At 31.0% G+C, this 21,221-nt stretch overlaps 3 protein-coding genes across 5 annotated transcripts in view; 2 read left to right on the top strand and 1 right to left on the bottom strand.

The window, feature by feature from the left end:
* The first annotated feature begins 2,055 nt into the window (after window positions 1-2,055).
* On the top strand, window positions 2,056-3,269 carry LOC127068935 (39S ribosomal protein L41, mitochondrial). Its single transcript, XM_051005379.1, has 2 exons — window positions 2,056-2,682; window positions 2,799-3,269. Exons 1-2 carry the CDS (start codon window positions 2,523-2,525, stop codon window positions 3,149-3,151), a joined length of 513 nt encoding a protein of 170 aa, XP_050861336.1. The 5' UTR covers window positions 2,056-2,522; the 3' UTR covers window positions 3,152-3,269.
* A 1,217-nt stretch (window positions 3,270-4,486) lies between these two features.
* On the bottom strand, window positions 4,487-10,285 carry LOC127068915 (serine/threonine-protein kinase SIK2-like). The gene is made up of 10 exons (XM_051005322.1): window positions 10,130-10,285; window positions 9,794-9,998; window positions 9,562-9,708; window positions 9,159-9,479; window positions 8,931-9,054; window positions 8,619-8,830; window positions 8,397-8,542; window positions 7,137-7,684; window positions 6,625-7,043; window positions 4,487-5,932 (listed from the first exon to the last, which is right to left on the bottom strand). Exons 2-10 carry the CDS (start codon window positions 9,917-9,919, stop codon window positions 5,813-5,815), a joined length of 2,163 nt encoding a protein of 720 aa, XP_050861279.1. The 5' UTR covers window positions 9,920-9,998; window positions 10,130-10,285; the 3' UTR covers window positions 4,487-5,812.
* An 864-nt stretch (window positions 10,286-11,149) lies between these two features.
* Window positions 11,150-21,221, top strand: part of LOC127068909 (uncharacterized) — a 117,074-nt gene continuing 107,002 nt past the window's right edge. The window contains exons 1-3 of one of the 3 annotated variants that reach the window (XM_051005300.1): window positions 11,150-11,415; window positions 14,418-14,526; window positions 14,671-14,752. The gene's annotated coding sequence lies outside the window, so the exon portion shown is untranslated. Of the gene's footprint in view, window positions 11,416-13,336; window positions 13,473-14,417; window positions 14,527-14,670; window positions 14,753-21,221 lie in introns of those variants that run through there. The other 2 variants (XM_051005299.1, XM_051005298.1) reach the window with 2 other exon arrangements.

The raw sequence follows: 21,221 nt of genomic DNA, 5'->3' as shown, positions 1-21,221 counted from the left end.
ATATATACATACACACACATATATATGTATATTGTGTTCTATTAATCGCAGCATCGCGCTTTTTTCATAATGCTTCGTGCAACAAGAAAAAGAGAGAGAGAGAAAGAGATCGTAAATAGCGTGTATGAATGTGTGAGTGTATGGAAATCAAGTACACGATCGAAATTTGTCGATCTCGACACACCAGTGAGAAGTTAATCAATATTTTCTATCTGAATATTTACAAGGATATTGCGAAATCTGGATATGTAGGAGCTTAGATAACGATTTTACGTACATACATACAAACATACATACATACATACAACATACAAACATACATGCATACATATATACATACATACATACATACATACATACACACATAATTTAGACGTCTCTTTGCCCACCAATCCCCGTCACCCCCATTTTCAGATTAACCCTTTCTCCAATCCTCTTCTACCCTACACCCCCCAACCCTTCTTCCAACCTTTAAGAGCCACCAAATTAAAATGAATTTTTCTGTACGAAAGGAACAATTATAATTCTGTGCATAATGTAATTATTTCTCGAAGGAAATAACAATACCTCGTATCGTCAGATTTCGTGGCATCTTTTTTTATCTATAGCATCTTGCCATTCATAATATAGTTATGTATTATGATGGGTAGAGAACTCATCGTTTTATTTTTATCCTAACGTTCATTCTTAATCAAGATTTATTATGATCGCTTCTATATTATCAACTCTATCAAATATAATAACTCTGAATATTTTAATAGAAATTTTTATTTTTCGTACATCTTTTTTTCTTCTTTCTTTTTCTCTTTACTTTTTTCTTTTTCTTCTTTGAGTTTCTACGAACTTGTTATACTTTTTATACCTCCTTCTTCTTTTTTTCTATACTTGTCTTTTTCCTTTTCTTTTGCTTATTATTTTGATTACAAAATATATAATATATATATATATATATACATGTACATATATATATATATATGATATATATATATATAATTTGCGAGACTGTTTAGGAATGGCGGAGCAAGAAAAATGAAAAAATAGAAATTAATAAAGAAAACTAGGGCACTTCTTATCGTCGATCATTGCAATGGATCGAAACGACAAATCAATTATGTGGCGAATAAAGATTTTTCTCAAGGAACTGAGATCAAATAATCTCAAATGAATGAATGATAAAGAAGAGAAAAAGTTATAAAGAATATATATATATATATATATATATATATATATATATATATATATATATACATACACTTGTGTAATACGTATAAGAACACTCGTTGTATTTTTTGAGTGCCCGTCATGTATATGTATATATATGTATATATGTATATATGTATATATATATATATATATATATATATATATATATATATATATATATATATATGTATAGATTGATTCTCTTCGATATTTAACTTAATTAATCAATGCAAAAAATTAAGTATTAATTTAATAATCTATTTCGAAATCATTCGGTAATATATTACCGCGTAAAAAAAAAAAAAAGAAAAGTAAAAAGGGAAGTGTGTCTTTGTTAAAAATTTTTGACAAAAAAGAAAAGAAAGAAAAAAAAAATAAATGTTCTAAGATTTCAATTATTTCATTTTGACATTTATCACTTATCGTTTCTAATCGCAAAGACTCTTCTGAATATTTACATTATATTCGTGAATTTATATATATATATACAATATGCCCCTGTATATAGGCAACGCTAAATAGGTTAGTCCATCGAATCTTTTTCATAGTTACACTCCTGAAAACGTTTCCATAGCGACCACGAAAATATTGGCGCCAAAAACAATTTAATTTACGGAACAATAATGGATGCCAATGAATTTTTGTTGTACATACGTTATTATATTAAAATAACATTCATTTTGTTTAAATGTTAATAATTAATTGTTAAAATACGAGTGTAAAGAAAACAGTTTCGAAGTGACGCGTAATATCGATTAGAAGTCGTAAACTTTGCGTGAAGAAATGTAAACAACAATGAAAGCGCTCGGAGCTTTGACCTACCTCAATAACGTTCAGTCTATTTCGACACTTCGACGAGTGAGTATCGTTTGATCTTCTTCATAATTATTAATACATTTAAATATATAAATAGTTCTTTCTAATATTATAAAATTTATTTAAATTATTATATGTGTAATACGTAATGTAGTAGTGACATACAATAATGCGAATTAATAGCGTTTATAATTTTTGAGAATTATTCTTTTCAACGTTAATCGACTATTTATATATTTATGTTATTGTATAACGTAAGATTTTTAATCGTTATTTTAATAACATTAAAAGATTGTTACCAACATACTTCGATTGCAGCGACTCGTTGCGGTTATGTTTGTGATCGAATCAGAAAAATGAAAAGTTAGGTTAGTTTGTATTTCTGAAATCGTTGATATTTCCTTGTGATTATTATATTGTATGAAAAAGTGTTATAAATTCGTTTTCGTGCAGCTTAGTATAGGTTAATTATATTGAATTGTTCGTTCTTCGATTATATAATTATGGCTTCTTCATGTTTGATTTTACAACGAGGTATCTCAACTTCGTGTGTTAATTATGGAAAGCGTAATTTTCGTAAATTTTTACTTCTTAATAAACGAGGTAGTCGAGATTTCAAAAAAAAGCAAGCTACAGATCCTTATCCGGAATATCCAATAGACAGTAAGTTCAGAACTGTTTTCCAAACTGTTGTTAACCTATGTTGTCCATCTGCTCTTTTAAAATAATAATTGAAATTATATGTAAATTATATTTGATTTACTATGTTCTTTATTTAGAAAGGGGAGTGAGGGATACAGGTGTCTTGGTAGAAAATAGATGGATTCATATACCAGAAATGGTACCTGAACTTATTGTCCCATCTTTAGAAGGTTTTACTTTGAAACCGTACGTATCATATAAGGCAGAGGGTATTAGTCAAGGAGAATATACCGCTAGAGATCTTTTTAACGAGGTATATGCTAAAAAGATTCAAGAGGATTTTAATAAACAAGAATTGCATCCCAACGGAGATTCTATGAATCCCAGTGAATATGAAAAACTTACTCCACAAGAAGCAGCAGACCGTGCTAAAAGAACTGGTACTGATATCTTTTGTGAAGATGGATATAAAGACAGTACTGTTTCCTAAGAGGTATTTTCGTATCGTTTGGTAGCAATGAGATGCATCAAAACATGATAAAAGTTTGAAATTAAGTGCGATGTAATATTTGATGTTACAATAAATTATAAATAAGTATTTCTATATATATATATATGTTAAAGGAGATAAAGGAATTAATCGATCATTTTTTGATCCACATATGTTTTATTTGGTACATTCTATGCACGCGTGTATACATATGTAGATGATTTATAAACAGTAACTACTGATCTATCATTTGTAACGAATAAAGAAACGAGCAAATATCTATTTTCTCTAGGAGGACAAAAATGGAGTTTCCATATACACCTTTATAACTTGTTTTATAGTATCTCTGTATGATGGTAAACTCGTGTGGCAGTCTTAATTCAATAGCAAATAATTGCTCTACCAAATATCGCAGATGTTATTTGTGTTAGACCGTGCATTGCAAAACCAATAATCAATAATATCTTACAAACAGTCTTTTTACAAGGTACATACTAAAAGTAAAGACATATACTAGCGTGTATCTTGATGCGCATAGATGAAATGAATGTTATTGCTGGTAAACGAATGATACATCCTTGTAAATGATCCAAGTTTTTATGGAAACTACGAATCTATCGCTCCAAAAAGACAACTTTAAATGGATATATTTTTTATCAATCGGTGGTTTAAGAAACAAATTTCAATTCCTGAGTCTTGCACATATTTTAAATTCACGCCTTTTTAGAATGACAGATTTTTTGAGAATTAGGCTAACTTAACGGCTATTGATACACATATCAAAAGACTTTGAGCAAAAGTTTGATTGTTTTTTTTGGGTAAAAAATGACAGAAAATTCGAATAGTAAAATCGTTGTCAGTTGTGCGCGGCCGGTATTGCACTCTACTGACTAAACTACTAAATTCTAAGGTTATGTATTTGCATAAAAAGTGCTGTATTCATATCAAAATGTAAAAACATTTTTCGTTCGATACCATTTCGTTTATATGTATCTTTCCCTAACAGATACGACCGTGCAAAGCTAAAAAATCTATGTAAAAATACAAAAGCTTTATTTAAAAAAATTTAGTCTCTTGGGTATCTCACATCTTTAAAATCATCATCGTCGTCATTATTATTATTGTAAACACGAAATTTTTGTTGCTCTGAGCTTTGGACACGAATCCTTGACTAAAATTGACCTATTGTTAAAAAATGGAAACATATAAAAAGTGTATATGTTTTTTCTCTTTTTATGAAAACAGTTGATAATTAAGATATTGAATTTAATGATTGCCATAAAATTTTTCTTTCTTATTATTCGGTGCTCTATCCATCTTTCTATATCATATATATTCTTGTAATTTTCTTTTTTTTTTTGGTTTCTTTTCTTTTTTTTATATTACTAAGCAAAGCATCTTAAGTCTGGTCTCTTATAACAGTTCATGCATGAATTTGTAAAGCATATATATTTAATGACTTCTGTTAAACATTTTTACAGAATGCAGCACTTCTTTCATATTCTTACATGCCAACTACATTTTACCACTAGTATTATTGTTTTCTTTGTTATTATGATTATTTCCTAACATAACGTATGCACCATTAAAAAGAGTGGAAGGATTGAACATATTCTAATTTTGTACATTCAATATTATTAAAATACTTCTCCTAATTAAAACAACAACAACGAAGTGTTTTAAGAACAATTGTATTCCTATTGTAATTTCCACTCTCTTTTATTAGTCCAAAAAAAGAAAAAAGAAAAAAGAAAATGTAAAAGCAGCATATGTCTTCCTTTTTATATCGATGTAACGATTTTAATTTATTCATTCGTATTAATACTTTTTCCATTGAAAAAGTAAATACTACATTCCTATAGCTTACACTAGAAGACGTTTATAATACCTTGTCATTGATTTGAACACTTGCGTTCTTCTCACTCAGTGGCAGTAGAGAATATCATTGGTAACATTTATACGATAAAAATTTGATAAGAGTTGTCATATGTGTGATACAAATAATTCCTAAAAGAATAAGCAATTGAATACTCTGCCTGCTATAGCCAATCAACCGAAATATCAAAGTAGTAACATTCACGAAGGAAGACATATGCCGCTTATCTTCCAAAATGAATTTGATTGGTGTTTATTGTTGTTAATTATCAGTCTATGATATAATTGGATATACGACTGATCGGATCAGTCATGTAATAAGGCAGGCGCACATGCTACTGTATGACAAAGATTTTTTAAATCAATCTTAATATCTTATTTATAATTATTGCATTTTGCATAAAAAGATTAACCCTGTACGTTAGATATGTGTGTACAGGATAATTGTAATGTTGTCAGATAATGACATATTCTAAGAAAGAGCTTATAAAAACCATATAAATTTTTGACATTCAGTAACATGTACTATCCACGTGGTTAGAGATTCTGGGTGTGTAAGCTAGAATACAATATTGTTTAACGTAAAAGCGTTACTATAAAGAAATGTGTATACGTCAGTATTCCATGCTTGAAATCTAAGATCAAATGTACACAATAAGACTAATATAACATTATTATGTGGAAAGACTAGGAAGGCAATATTGTTTATTATATGGTTGTGTCTCTTAATCTAGCTTTACAGACTCAAAATCTCTAAGTTATTACTAAATACAACAGGACAGATATTCATTCCATTGGATCCCCAGCATTTTCAAAAATGGTTGAATGCGTGTTGTTCGTAGTGGGCCACAAGAACCCCCCAACACTGCCGGGTGGCAAGTATGATGCCCCTCCACCTAGTCCGACCTGATACGTTCAAATAGGCGTTAAAATTTAATATTAAGCAAAGGCACGTGCACGTACATTATAATTAATGAATATTTATTGCACTCCATTACATTACGAATTCATATATTCACAAAGTGAACATATGATGATTAATAATAATAATGATAATATATATATAGCCAAATTATTAATTATAAAAATATACAAAGCACTAGATATAATAAACACGGGCAGATATCATATAAATACAATTTTTACTGCACACTGATTTTACACAAAAGGGATCATGCACGAATCGAAATCAATTTTATCGTATAATAAGTAGGCCAAACTTAAATAACATAACTGTTTATTTCGTTTAACATAAATTAGTTCACCAAAGAATAACAATCACTGCATAGAGGTGCTAATATAATAATATTATATAACGGTCACATAATAATAATACAACAAACCAGCAGAATCTTAACTTTATAATCTACTTTTACTACTATAAATCTATTGAAGCAAGTAAGCAGGATCTAAAGCTTTAATTTGTAAAAAATGTAAAAATAGAATAAGTACAAAACATACAGCCAAAATTCTTATAGCTGTGTATCACAGTTTTCATTAAAAAATCATAGCCTCTCTCTCTCTCTATATATATATATATATATATGTATATATATAATAATGAAATTTTTACATTTTTATTCTTTTTATAGCATTACCTGTTGACTCCATAAGAGCGTCCGTTCAGCTAACTGACAATCGGCCGCTAAGCGAGATGGTAAGCTCTTCCATCTTTCTTCTTCTCGCTTCCTATCTCTATCAAAATCAGGATCGACGTGTCCCTGAGATAAAGGTGGTAATATTTGCGTTCTCTGAGCCATTTTATAACTATCTTGTCGCGATACATGATCGATACGTCTACTAGTAGTATTGGTTGATACTGGAATCGGAGTTGGGCTTCCACCGGCACGGTGTCTGTGATATAAATTTCGTTTCTGTTGTAACATACGTTGTTGTACCAGAAGTTGTAACTGGGTACCGGAATCTCCGCGGATTTTAAATTGCGGTTGATTTTGAGGTGGCGTAGAGGGTGGTCTCAGATGTACAAGATCTAAATGACCCTTTGCTTTACCTGAATCTGCAATGATATTTGATCAAATAATAATCGAGACTATTCTATAATTTGCAACTATGATAAAGCAATATAAGATAAGATGAAATTAACTCTTACCTTGAATACTTCGTTGCCTTGTAGTAGGTCTATCACCACCTCCTTGCTGACAAAAAAGTAATCTTGGTCCACCGTCGGATGCTCTGCGTCCTTGTGAAGCTCGCGATATTCTACCAGTTATCGGAGAGGGACTTTTAGGTGGCGGTGGAGTGCAAGAAGGTAAACTACTAGTAAAACAATTTGCCCCTGTATAATCTGGTGGACAACCAGAATCAAAACTAGATTCGAAAAGATCGGACGATGAGCTGCCGCTACCACCAGCAAGAAACAACGTCGTTCGACTAGGAGGATCAATAGGATCCATAAGTGGACTATCAAAATGTTGTTGGTAATCGCTTAATCTTCGATTGACAATTTGACTGTCGATTCGTTGGCTGATGTCATGGTCTAGGCCAAGCCTGTGCTCTTCTAATTTAATCTGTGCTTCTCTCAACTCGTCACCGCTTGGTCCTTCTTCTAGATCTCCTTCTGCACTGCAACAACCTTCATCGGTCGAAGAGCTCGTTGAACTGAACCGTTTACCTCCTCTGCTTACATCGTCCCTTGTTCTATAACAAAGTAGATGTAGATATTGATTTATTATATTTAACTAATTAGAAGATCATCTTCCTTTTTTTTATTATTTTTTTTTATATTTTCTTTCTTGTACTCAATGACACAGGCTTACGTAATAATCTCCTTCTTATCACTACAGCATAAGAGAAAAAGATATCATCATACGTCATCAAAATCGTAATACACAAAGCATATCCAATTTTCGTACTAACAAACACATGTTAAATTCATAATAATTAAAATAATTAATGAAACTTAGAGAAACTTGAAAAAGAAAAGAAATATCGTAAAAGGAAAAAATGATTGATTTCAAAAGATAATATTAACGACAACTTAAGAAAAAGAACAAAACGTACTCCATCGCCTTGTAAAATGATCATAAGCAAAAGAACAGGAAAGCAAGAAAATGAAAGAAAGAAAGTTACCAAAAACAAAGTGACAGCAATGAGCTTCCAATCCAACCTGTCGTGACAAAATCTCCAATTTCCGCATCACCCACATCAATAAAGATCAACGTCCCACTAAGCTATTGCTGTAAATAAAAATTAGAGGATTAACATGGGATACTTTTATATCATTTTCTTGACTGGCAGGATTGGAAGTAGACCTTTTTCTCTCTCTCTCTCTCTCTAACGTTCGCTTTAAAAACAAACCAATCTATATTTTTTTTTTTTTTTAATTCAACAAAAGGAAATAGAGATATACCTTGACTTAAATTTATCTTCTTTCGATCTAGCAACTGTGGGCCAACAAATATTATTCGTCGTACTGCTAACACGATGTTGCTTTAATCTTTCAAGTAATAAGAAATAAATAGCAGCGTGATGATCGTAACTGCTATTTCCTAACGACTGTTGAAAAAGAAAAAGAATATATTAATAGTACATTAATAGTAAATCTTTGATAATTCTATCTTTGACATCTTACCTGTCTAGTTCGTGTAATATCTATGCCTAAACTATGCATAAGTCGAAGTATTTGTTCATTAGGTTCTTGAATAGACGGTGATGATCTCGTTATAATAGCAGAGCAAACAGTATCTGCTGAACCTGCCATCCAACGATGCCTTTTGATCTGTGGAATCGTGTATCGTTTCGCAGGTTCCAAAACTAACATTTTACGTATAAGACTCTCGCAATCTATGAAAGAGAAAGAAAGATATATAAGTCAGATTAAGATAGAGTATAAAAAAGAATATAATAAGGAATTGATGTACATATGTGGTGCAATATAACGTACCTGTGCTCATAAAATATGGAATACGAAATCTACCGCTCAACACGCGATCTCTTAAAGATTGAAGAGTAGATCCATCAAAGGGCAGTGCACCGCATACTAATACATATAACACAACGCCTAAGCTCTGTAAAATTATATTATTATTATTATTATTATTATTTTATTATTCTCTCTTTTTAAAAATCATACAATGTTTTTTGTTTCGGATAAAAAGTAAAAGATACATACCCAAACGTCAATTTCTGGACCAGCATAATGTTTTCCTCTAAATACTTCTGGAGCAGCATAAGGAGGGCTTCCACACCACGTACTTAATCGTTCTCCTGGTGCAAATCTATTGCTAAAACCAAAATCTGCGATCTTAACGTTCATTTGAGCATCTAAGAGCAAATTTTCAGCCTTCAAATCTCTGTGAGCTATGCCTGTCGCATGGCAATATTCAACAGCGGATAGGATTTGGGCAAACGTTGCCCGAGCCCGTGGTTCTCCCATTCTTCCATATTGTGCTATGTAATCGAATATCTCTCCTTTACTTGCGTATTCACATACCTAAGTAGAAAATATTTTCTTATATATCACGTGTCAGACTAAGGATATATAATTGAAAAAATTTTCTAGCATTTCTTCGTACCATATATATCATATTTTTAGTTTCCATAACTTGATATAATTTAACAATATGAGGATGTTCTAGTTGCTTCATTATTTCAACTTCTCTATAAACTTTTTCCAGATTAGTAGGATCTAGTTGTGTCTTATCGATTATCTTGATTGCCACCTGGAATAAAAAAAGAGAAGTTATAAATTGCCCTACGTACAATAAGTATTCAAAATAATGTAACGGTACGAATTAATATACGTACCTCGGTTTTGGTGATCCTATGCCTAGCTAATTTCACCACGGCAAAGTTTCCCTTACCGATAGTTCCTTCTATGTCATAGAAACCCACACGGATTTGCTTTTTACTCTGACCAGTTCCAGTATCCATATTTAAAAAATATTCTTCCACTTTTAAAACGGAATTATATTTTAGATACTATCTGTCTTCAGCCTCTTTCCTTAACGATCTAAAACATAAGAGAACAAGACTAATTACTAGAACGAATCGTAATAATAGAATTCTCTCGTAGCACAAAATACTAATAGAACGACAAAGACATCATCGAACGAGAGAAGTCTTTCAAAAAGACGCAATTACCTATACTAATTATCTAGGAGAGCAAAGCAATTTTCTTAACGCTGTCTATTCATTTTCAATTCGCCAAACAAAGTTCATTAGAAATTTCTAAATCTGGAGCAGTACGTAATCAATTCTTTATCATTCTTTTTGCAGTTACGTGACGCTGACATTAGTGGGTCTTTTAGAAGATGATCATTATGAAGAAGGGAGGAAAGAAAGTAAGAAAAAAAAAGAAGAAAAAAGAGGAAAAGAAAAAAAAGGGAAAAAAAAATAATGAAAGGAAGATTCAAACGAGAAAAGAATGGAAGATAATCATAAACGAACGAGTAAGAACCGGCATGAAGAAGAAGCTTCTAGTAGACAAAAATACGAGTTACAAAAACAATGTCGAAAGTGATTGAAAGAGCTAGAAGAAAAATGAAGGAAACGTCGAGGAGATAAGTATTTCATATGGACTAGACGTTTCTTTCTCAAACTTCTACATGGGTAGCCGCGAGGTATATAACCCGTGTTTGTCGCTTGAGTTTCTTTCTCTCTCTCTCTCTCTCTCTCTCTCTCGCTCTCTCCTCATCCCCGGACACCCCCACCTTTATTACTTCGCACGTATCTCTCTCGCGTTTAGCAAAGTTACGTACTGGCAAACACGACGGGCTTTTGACGTAGTAAGTAAAATCAACTGTCGAGGCTACGAGAAATGAGCAGGGTCGTACAACACACACCACACCACACATTACACACGTATGTGTGTATGTGTGTGTGTGTGTATATATATACACAATATATACATACAATATATATATATATATATAATCTCGTTTTTTTACGATTTCGATTGAAATGTAAAGATAAAAGGAACCATAAGACGATAATTATACCGAATTAATATTTTATATTAAAATTAAAAAAGTGTGAAATATTGCAGCTATATATATATATGTATATGTATATGTGTGTGTGTGTAAGAAAAAAAAGAAATAAAGAAAAAAAGAAAAGAGGATTAAAATAAAAGAAAAGGAGGAAAAAAATCTCTTTAGATTACACGATAAGAAGAGCATGGATATACGAGCGAAGAATGATCGAAGAAAGATCGAATAAGGTCTCGTCCTTGTCTTTGGACTTTAGGACGAAAGACAGTGGAAAGGTCGGCGCTCTCCTCTTTGCCGGATAGACGTTGTGTCTCTCTCCGCAACAAGTACGACAAGTATTCGTGAGTGACGTCATGGATCGAGGACTACCCCTCGTACGTATCTATCGACCTATGGCGATCGATAAACGTCGGCGGTCTTCAATAAGGATATATATCGGTGAGAGAAGAAGCAAGAAAAAAGTACAAAGAAAAAAAGAAAGAAAGAGACAGAGAAAAAGAGAAGAAAGATGAGAGAAGAAGAATAAAAAGAAGAATGAGAAAAGAAAAGAAAAGAAAAGAAAAGAAAAGAGAAAAGAAAATCGATGTACCCTGTAGCGTCGAGAAAGCATTTTGAGTGAACACTAAATAACACAAATTGCATTAAGAAAGAAAAAGAAAAAGAAACAGAAAAAGAAAAAGGAAAATCGGACGAACGTTTAAAATAAGAAAGAAACACGTCGATCGATACGAAACTTACTTATCAAGCCGGTCAATGAAGACCAAAGTCGAGGATTTACGTCTCGGCTGGTCTAGGATGAGGATAAGTATTAGTGTAGACGTTGGTATCGTCGACCTCGAGGGGTACGTCGCACCGGGAGAAGAACGGTGCCATCGGTGGAGACACGTCGCTCTCTTTGATATATCTCTTCGGATATTTCTATGTTTTCTTCTCTCCACTCTTTCTTTTCTACCTCTCTCTCTCTCTCTCTCTCTCTCTCTCTTAAATTCTCTATTCGTCGGTCACGGAGAAGTGCCGTGACCGCGCGCGGTCCGCGAGACTCTCCTGACGGCACGACGGTTCGATACCGACTGACCGGCAGCCATCTTGTTACCCCTCTGCTCTCTCGGCGCTCCCACTCGACGGCTTTCACGCCCGCTCTCCTCCTTCCCCCTCCTCTACGACTCTTCTCCTCCACCTCCACCTCTACTTCCACCTCCTCCCACCACTTCAATCCACAGTATGTACTTCACTCGACTGGCGCGCACCGCGAAGCCCCGGCCATTCTTAGCGAGCGATGCCGCCGACGCGCTTCCCCCCCTCCCTATCCTCTCCTCTCTTCACCGGTACCTCTTCTCTTCTCTCTACCTCCCTTCCCACTCTTCCCCGCTCTACCCACTACTCATCTCCTACCTACCTACCTACCTACCTACCTACCTACTACCTATCTATCTATCTACCTATCTATCTACCTACTACCTACCTACCTAACGCGACACCCGCCGCTCCACTTCTTCTTACCGTGCATCCTCCCTCCCCGCTTCATTCCTTCCCGAACCATCGTACCGTGCGCGTATAATACGTTATCTTTGACGATTGACGTCAACGTACGTTGTATGTGCCGCCGCCGTTCTTCATCCTTTCTTCTTCTTCTTCTTCTTCTTCTTCTTATTCTTATTCTTATTCTTCGTCTTTTTCTTCCTCTTCTTCTTATTCTTCTTCTTCTACTATACGACTAGTGTTTCTTTTTATTCTTATACTCTTGCTTCTTCCTCATCTTCTTCTTCTTCTTCTTCTTTTTTTTTCTTTTTTTTTCTTTTTCTTCTTCTTCTTCTTACTTCTTTTTCTTTCCTTCTTTCCGTTAATTGTTCCTTCGTGTAATCGAATAACAAATAACCCGTGACACACGTGGTTCGCGCGTCATTATCGAATTGTTAACACTCTTCTACTATTCCTTCTTCTATTGTTTCTATCTTCTTTTCTTTTCTTTTCTTTCTCTTTTCTTTCTCTTCTTTCGTAGGTATTCTCTCGTTCGATAACCTAACATCCAATAAGAAAATTCGATATTTCGAGACTTTGCTCTCCATAGATTCTTACAGATCAGATCAGAACTTGTAAGGTACTTATTTACTTATTTATATTTTTATTAGTTATAACTCGATAAAATCGTATTAAATTTATCTACTTTATTTTAAACGCGTATATATATATTCATATAATTAGAAATCGATCTATCACGACGCAACACCTAACCAAAGTATATTTCTTAGGCTAAGTTCACGGTGTTGTTAACTTTACTTTCATAGCCAACTTCTCAACGTCGTTATGGGGGGGGGGGGGGGGGTCGAAGGGAGAAAGGGAGGGTACTTAACGAGTTCGTCGAACGAACGTTGTTAACAAAACGTCGCACGTCATTGCGAAATGCATTTAAACAACAAATGCACAATATGCAACCGATTGGGGTAAATCTTGTTATCTTTATAAGCTCTTCTTATCGATCGTAAATCTTTCTCGAGGTATGGAACTACGTCAATGTTTTAAATCATGTTTTCCTTTTTCTTTATTTTTTTTCTCTTCTTTTCTTTTCTTTTCTTTTCTTTGTCTTCCTTTTCTTTCCTGTTTTTTATCTAACCTATAAGGAGAAATTCGTTGTACACACACACACACACACACACAGAGGTACATACATATGTAGGCATGTATATGTATATAGATATCGATCTATTCGATAGAAATCGATACAATTCGTTCATTCGTTTCCAAACAACAATGATCACGTAATACGCTTTCTTTGGATGACTCGTTGAATTTAGAATAATTATACGTTCTATTTAATGTCGAATGTAATCGTATCTATGATATAATAGTCGAGAAAGAGAAAAAGAGAGAGTGTGTATGTTTGTATGTATGTATGTGTCGATCGTTCCTTTCGAAAAATTGACGTCAACCGAGTCTCTCGTATTTGTGGCTGCGTTGTGTGACGTTTTTAATGGCACATAATGGCCTTCGTTCCGAACGATTTACGCACGAAACGATTCGCTTTTATCCTCACTGAACATTTCTTTCTTTCTTTCTTTCTTTCTTTCTTTCTTTCTTTCTTTCTTTCTTTCTTTCTTTCTTTCTTTCTTTTTCTTTTTCTTTTTCTCTTTTATTTTTTTCTTTTCTTTTTTCGTTCTCGTTAGTAAACATTTGTCTCTTTGTTTCTTTACTGCGACGAGATCATAGATCATAGATAAATAAATAAATAAACAAATAAATATATATATATATACATACATACATACATACAAATATCCTTACCCTTATATTTTATTAATCTCATATTTTATTAATCGAGATTAATCGATTATATTCGAATATAATGTAATATATGTATGTGTATATGTGTCTAATACGTTAAGTATCACGTTCAAATTTCGTACCACATTATCGTATTTGAGATGAATTTTTTTTTCTTCCAGATGTCGCCATAGTCAGTCCCTTCCCATCTCCCTCTCCCCCCTATGGAAGATTTTCAACGGTCAAGAAAATTTATCGTCGAATTTTATTTAATTATATTCTTCTTCAAATGTACGTTGGGTTTGATTTATTTGATACTTATTTGATATACATGTGTATATATATATATATATGTATATATGTATACATATATATATATAAATTTTTAAAAATAATATCGTTTAATATTCCTTGTAATCTTTGTTCCACGTTTAGGTTAGGTGAAATTGAATTCTCGCGTGATCTTTAACGCAGGTACGAAAGAACAGTTTCTTCTAACCTTAATTTAACTTAAAAGGTAAGGTAAAGTAAAAAAATTCGCATGTTTCCATATTGCATATTCGATAGAATTATTAGTCGGAGATAACATTTCGATGTTACGAAATATTAATGTGTTTATGCATATATGCATGTATGCATGCTTTTGCATGCATGTGTGTATATAAGATCGGCTAGACAAGAAAATGCGGACCATTTGCTCGTACTTATTATATAATTCTATTTATACGACATTTATTGCAGTTCTATTAACGTAAGAAAAGATATTTCGTACGACAAAGCTGATTTAACATATATCTATGTATGATGCATGTATATATGCATGCGTGTATGTATGTATGTATGTATGTATGTACGTAAAACGTTGTTAAAGATTTAAATTTACGTGTTTGAATCTACGAACGAAATATTTCCACTGAAATAAATAATTCGTTGTGGTTTAAACGTCGACGTATCCATGTTTTAGCTTTTCGAAGATAACGTTCTAAAGATCGGATGAGATGTGTTATATTATGTCTAAGTCGAACGTCATCAATGTAGATATATACAACATACATACATATATATATGTATACATACATATATTATATATACGTATATATTTTGTTACGTATAACTGTGTATATGTGTATATATATATATATATATATAAAGATATGTACGGAGACTATATAATAACATACGTACATAGATAGATATATAGAGTATCTTAACATACATCCAACATAGATATATAGAATATAATAACATATATACATATCTAGCTATATAGAATTAATAACATACTTACATATCCAGATACGTAAGTACATATAATATATATATTATATATCACACACATATGTATATATATATATATCGTACATGCGTACGTAGATACGTAGGTACATAGATCGTATAGTTTCGGCAACGTGCCACAAATGTGTGGGTAATTTAACCACAAGGTACACATTCTTAATTAAAATAAAGTCCATGAAAAGATTCTTAGAACTATTGTTAATGATAAAGCTTGACGTAAGCACGATTACATCCTATTCATGAAAAGTATCGTTTTAATTCGATGATTTGTTGGAAAGGAAGATAAAGGTAGAGGAATAATAAAAAAAAAAAAGAAAGGAAAGAAAGAACAAAAGAAAAAGAAAAAGAAGAGAACCGACCAGGATGTAATAGCTTCACGGAATGTAACGCGTGATACAATATATCAGCATTGACGTTTATTCTTAACCTTTAAATAAACGATAGAGATAGATAGATAGATAGAAACTATTAAATCGAAAATTAGATAATACCATTAATCACCGCTTATCGAACGCTTGTTAATTAGTCTCAACGACTTGTAATTATTTGATAGATCGTCTCTCTCGTTCGACTGAACGTTCAATTAAGAATTTTTCAAACACGTAACACGTACGTGTATATTTTTTTAAGGGAGCGATATATAGAAATAGAGGTTAGAAATGTTAGATATTAAGAGCGAGAGATGGGGTAGTTAGGGAGGGTTTAATATCAAAACACATTTGTATGTTACATGTCGGATCTGTATATAATCTATATAATCGCGGTCACAGGTTTATAAAGAAGAAGAAGAAAAAGTTTTTATTTGAAAAGTAAATTTTTTTTTCTTTCTTTCCACTTCAAAATAATCGTGTCAACGGGGAGTGCGTTAACTGAGAAGTCTCTTTTTTTTCTTTTTTTTTCTTTCCCAATTTTTTTTTTTTTTTTTTTATATATAAATTCGATAAATCCCTGTTCATCCCCTTTTTAAATATTTCATTCGTAAAAAGCAGTATTCGAGCGAGCGTGAAAAGGAAAGGGATATCATATTCGAAAGGTTTCGCGCTCGATGAGGAAATAGTTGAGGAAATTTCGAAGAGGAAGCGTGCGCGTGACGATGAGAAAGAATAACGGAGACAGAGAGAGAAAGAGACAGAGACAGAGAGAGAGAGAGAGGGAAAGATATATATATATATATATATATATATATATATATATATATAAAAGACAGGACGAAAAATAGATAAGAATGTAGGAGATATTGGACATGGGTCCTGGGCACTTTTGGCACGGTCCTGTTTGACGTCATTGAATGACGTCAATCCCGGGCCCCACCAGGATCCTCTTTCTCTCTCTCTCTCTCTCTCTTTCCCTCTCTCTTCTTCTATCTCTCTATCTATCTCTCTCTCTCTTTCTCTCTCCTTCCCTTTTATACCCCTCGTTGGCCCTCGTGTTTCGAAGCACATTTTATCGGTACGATGTAAGAAGACAAGCATAGCTTGTTACCTTCGTTTCGTCATCCCTCCGCACCCTCAATAATAATAACATCATGTAACGTTAGATGTAATTGTAACAGATTTATATATTCTAAGTCTGTATATTATTATTATTATTATTATTATTATTATTATTATTATTATTATTATTATTATTATTATTATTATTATTATTATTATTAATATTAATATTAATATTGCGTTCATTAGAGAAATTGATTTGGCCAATAATTAGTACAGGAAATTTGTGACGTTTTATTATTTGAACGAGTAATGTTTCTATTTTTATATATATTATAAAAATAGTATAATAGTATATTAGTGTATATAGTGTAGAGGATTATATAATATTAATTATTAGTATTAATCATTTAATTTAATAGGTTATGATATTTGAATATATAATTACAAAAAAAGAATATTTCTATAGTGTATATTATGTAAAAATTAAATATAATAAAATTGTCACAATTATCTTATCTTAGAATAGTATTTCGATATAAAATATGATATAATGGTACAGTATACATATATATATATATATATATATATATATATATATATATATATATATATATATATATAGATAGTATATAGTACTGATACGAATTATCAATATTAATTAATATTACACTTTAGATATTATATAATAATGTATATTTGTATAATATTGTATATTGATACATATATATATATACTATTATACAATAAGTAATGTATGTCACTATAATTTTCACTTAACTATACTATTGTTGGCCAACATCCAATACAATATTATAGTTATGTATCATTATAACGTTAGTTTTATAATATTTAATTTTGATTTTTGATTATGAAGAACGAATTTGTTCATATCTTTAATTTATTCGTTCTATTTATTAACTATGAACAAATTTTAAGTCGGTTTAAGCTTAGCTGTTGGTTAAATAGTCAAAGAAAAAGCGATAGATTATGAGAAAATGAGGTAGAATGAGAGAGAAAGAGAGAAGTCAGCCGTGAAAATATTTTCGAACTTCCGCGGTTTGCGACGTTCGACTGATTTATGAGGCGGGGATGGAATATGCGGAAACGCCGATGGCGGCGGCACTCTTTATTGACATTTGAACGAAACGCGTCGGCGTGCGACAAACTTAAAGCCTTTATCGCTAAGCCGATTAGATTCTAATCTTCCGATATTTTAGTATATATGTGTGTCGATATATCGATCGATAAATCGATTCGATATATCCAATTTAATTGTTTTAATAATTTATATACATACATACATGTTTATTTATGTATATATGTAAATTATTAAATTGTTAAATAAATTATTAAATTAATTTGTATATACGTATATACACATGTATGTGTATATAAATCATTATTAAAGAGAATATATTTCCATTTTGTTATATATATATATATAAAATTTTTTTTTTGTATATAATTATTTTAATATATGTTTGTTTGTATATATTAAAAATTGTTATATATATATATTTTTTTCTTTTGTGTATATTTTTTATATATATTTTATTTTTATTATTTATATTATGATACTATATATATATGTATATATATATTTTTTTCTTTTAATTTAGATCATCAAATTTAGATTTTAATAGAAATTTCGTTGGAATTAGAATTTCATTGAGATATTACGTAGAGATTAAACTTCTTGTTATTGTAAAGTTTATTAACGCTTTGTTAAGAGTTTAGGTAAGTTAGAAAGCAGCTGGTTATATTAATTAGGAACAATATTCATTAGAAATCATTTAGAAGAACGTGAACATTTACAGATAAACGAATATTATAAGAAAATTGTTAAATTCATTGATCGAAAATAATTTAGAATTTCGTTCTAATATAAATTATCTGAATACACGTGTGTGCGTGTGCGTGCTCGCATGTGTTAACAATCACGTATAAAAGAAAAAATTATATCGATTATTAATTATATCATATATTATCCAAACTTTGATCGTAAATATTTTAAGGTAATTTAAAATTTCGTTAATAATGAGTTATCACAGAGATAAAACTTATTGTTAATCTTATTAATACTTTATTAAAAGAATATCTATGGATTAGAAAAATGTTTACTATATGAATTATATTTAATATATATTATGAATTATGTCTAAACGGATATATCTTTCTTTTTTTCTTTTTTTTTTTTTTAACACTTACGAAATAAACAAACATTCAAAGAATATACATGTGTCGTAATATTCATATATATCATAATATTTTATTAGAAGATAATAACAAGTTATCTCTTTCGCGATTAACACCATTTCTCTCGTATTATTATCATCATCATCATCATTATTATTATTATTATTATTATTATTATTATTATCTCATCATTATTATTATTATTAGTATTATTATTAATATTAGTATTAGTATTAGTATTATTATCATCATTATTATTATTATTATAGTTTATTCCGAATGGAATGCGGTAAAATGGGATGTCATTGACGTCTAAAAATATATTTTGGGTTCCGATTAAAATCGTTACGGCAATTTGGTTAGTCACCGATGCGGCTTCTCCGTAGGTAAATATAGAGAGTATGTTATCCGATATAAATTTGAGTGGTGTAAGTAACTAACGTCGTAAGCTCATTAATATAACACGAATATGAATCTTATTTATGTGATTATACGAATTCTAAGAATTTATAAAGTCTTTTTAAGAATTATATATCAAATAATTTCTAACGTTGTCTAACGAAGAAGTTCGCCAATGAATATGATTCATGCTCGTATGTATGTAAATTGATTAATTACTTCATAAAATCATTTTAATTTATTATTTCTACGGTGTATTTTAAATAAGAATGAAACTCATTTTCATTTGAAAATATGATAAGAATATCTACTACGTACGTTGATTAATTATACTTCGCAGAAACATAAATCATTGGTTGACTAAACCGTAAAATCATTTTTATTTAATTTGTCGGTCCAATTCAATTTACTTTTGTCTTTCTTTTCTTTTTTTTTCTTTGTTTCGACGTTCATAAGAAAGAAACATTAATTTTATTAATAATTATATGATTGATGATGAAACATTTCTATTGCGATATAGATAAATACATATATACCTATATCTGTGCCTATATATATATATATGTATGTATATATAATAGACACACGTATATATATGTTTGACGTAGAAAGAAAAAAAATATTTCTTTCATGTGCGTCAATCGGTGCTCATCGATGAGACGTCTCGAAACAATTTGTGTTATCTTTTCATTAGTTTGTTATACATAGAAAGATTAGGGACAAATCAAGAAGAGAAGACCGATAACTGTGACTCCTCGCGAAAGTTATCATTTTTTTTTTCCTTTTTTTCTTTTCTTTCTATGTTTTCTCTTATTTATATGAGATATTAATTTTTTCTCCCTCTCATTTTATCTTTTTTTTTTTAACTTTTTTTAGGTACTAAAGAATTCCGATCAGCGGAAGACAAAAAAAAAAGAAGAAAAAAGTACGAAAAAAAAAGAAAAACAAAAAAAAATTGTCAGGAAGAAAATAATGATCGTAGAGTTCAATTTATTTATTTATTTATTTATTTATTTATTTATGCAATGTTGAAATAGTAGAGTAGTATATTTAGTAGTCATACGTTAACGTGCTAGCTACTCGAGTTTCATTAGTTATTCGACACGTAGCATGCAAAAGAAATACCTATGTGTAGAAAAAAATGATTCGTTATCGCGTTATCGTGCGATTTGAAGGATAAACTAATCTCTCTCTCTCTCTCTCTCTTTCTTTCGATCGTAACTACAGGATGAACTAAAAGTTCTTAAAGTCATATTAAAAATCAATTGCTTTTTTTACGATCTAATAAAAATCATTTTTCTTTTTTTCTTTTTCTTTTTTGCAGATTGCGAAATTATAATTGTCAAAATTACAACTATTGTACAGATCTGAAAACGAAACGAAAGGAAAATAAAAGAAGAAGAAGAGATTTATTTTTAAATATAGTCTTAGGATTATTTCGATCGATCCTATATTTATGGATAATAACGGTTAGAATATTAATACGATCAATCCAACTGGTTGTGTTCATTCGGAATATCGTTACGTAGCGATCGTTATGTAGTATTACGTCTAGTACGACATTATAGAGCAATATCACGTGAGAGAAAGAGAGAGAGAGAGAGAGAGAGGGAGAGAGAGAGAGAGAGAGAGAGAGACCAACAACGTTCGTGAAAGATG

Source organism: Vespula vulgaris, chromosome 14 (assembly GCF_905475345.1).
Source record: "Vespula vulgaris chromosome 14, iyVesVulg1.1, whole genome shotgun sequence".
Classification (NCBI taxonomy): domain Eukaryota; kingdom Metazoa; phylum Arthropoda; class Insecta; order Hymenoptera; family Vespidae; genus Vespula; species Vespula vulgaris.
The sequence above is the reverse complement of the archived record's forward strand: the minus strand, read 5'-3'. Positions and strand labels throughout refer to the sequence as shown.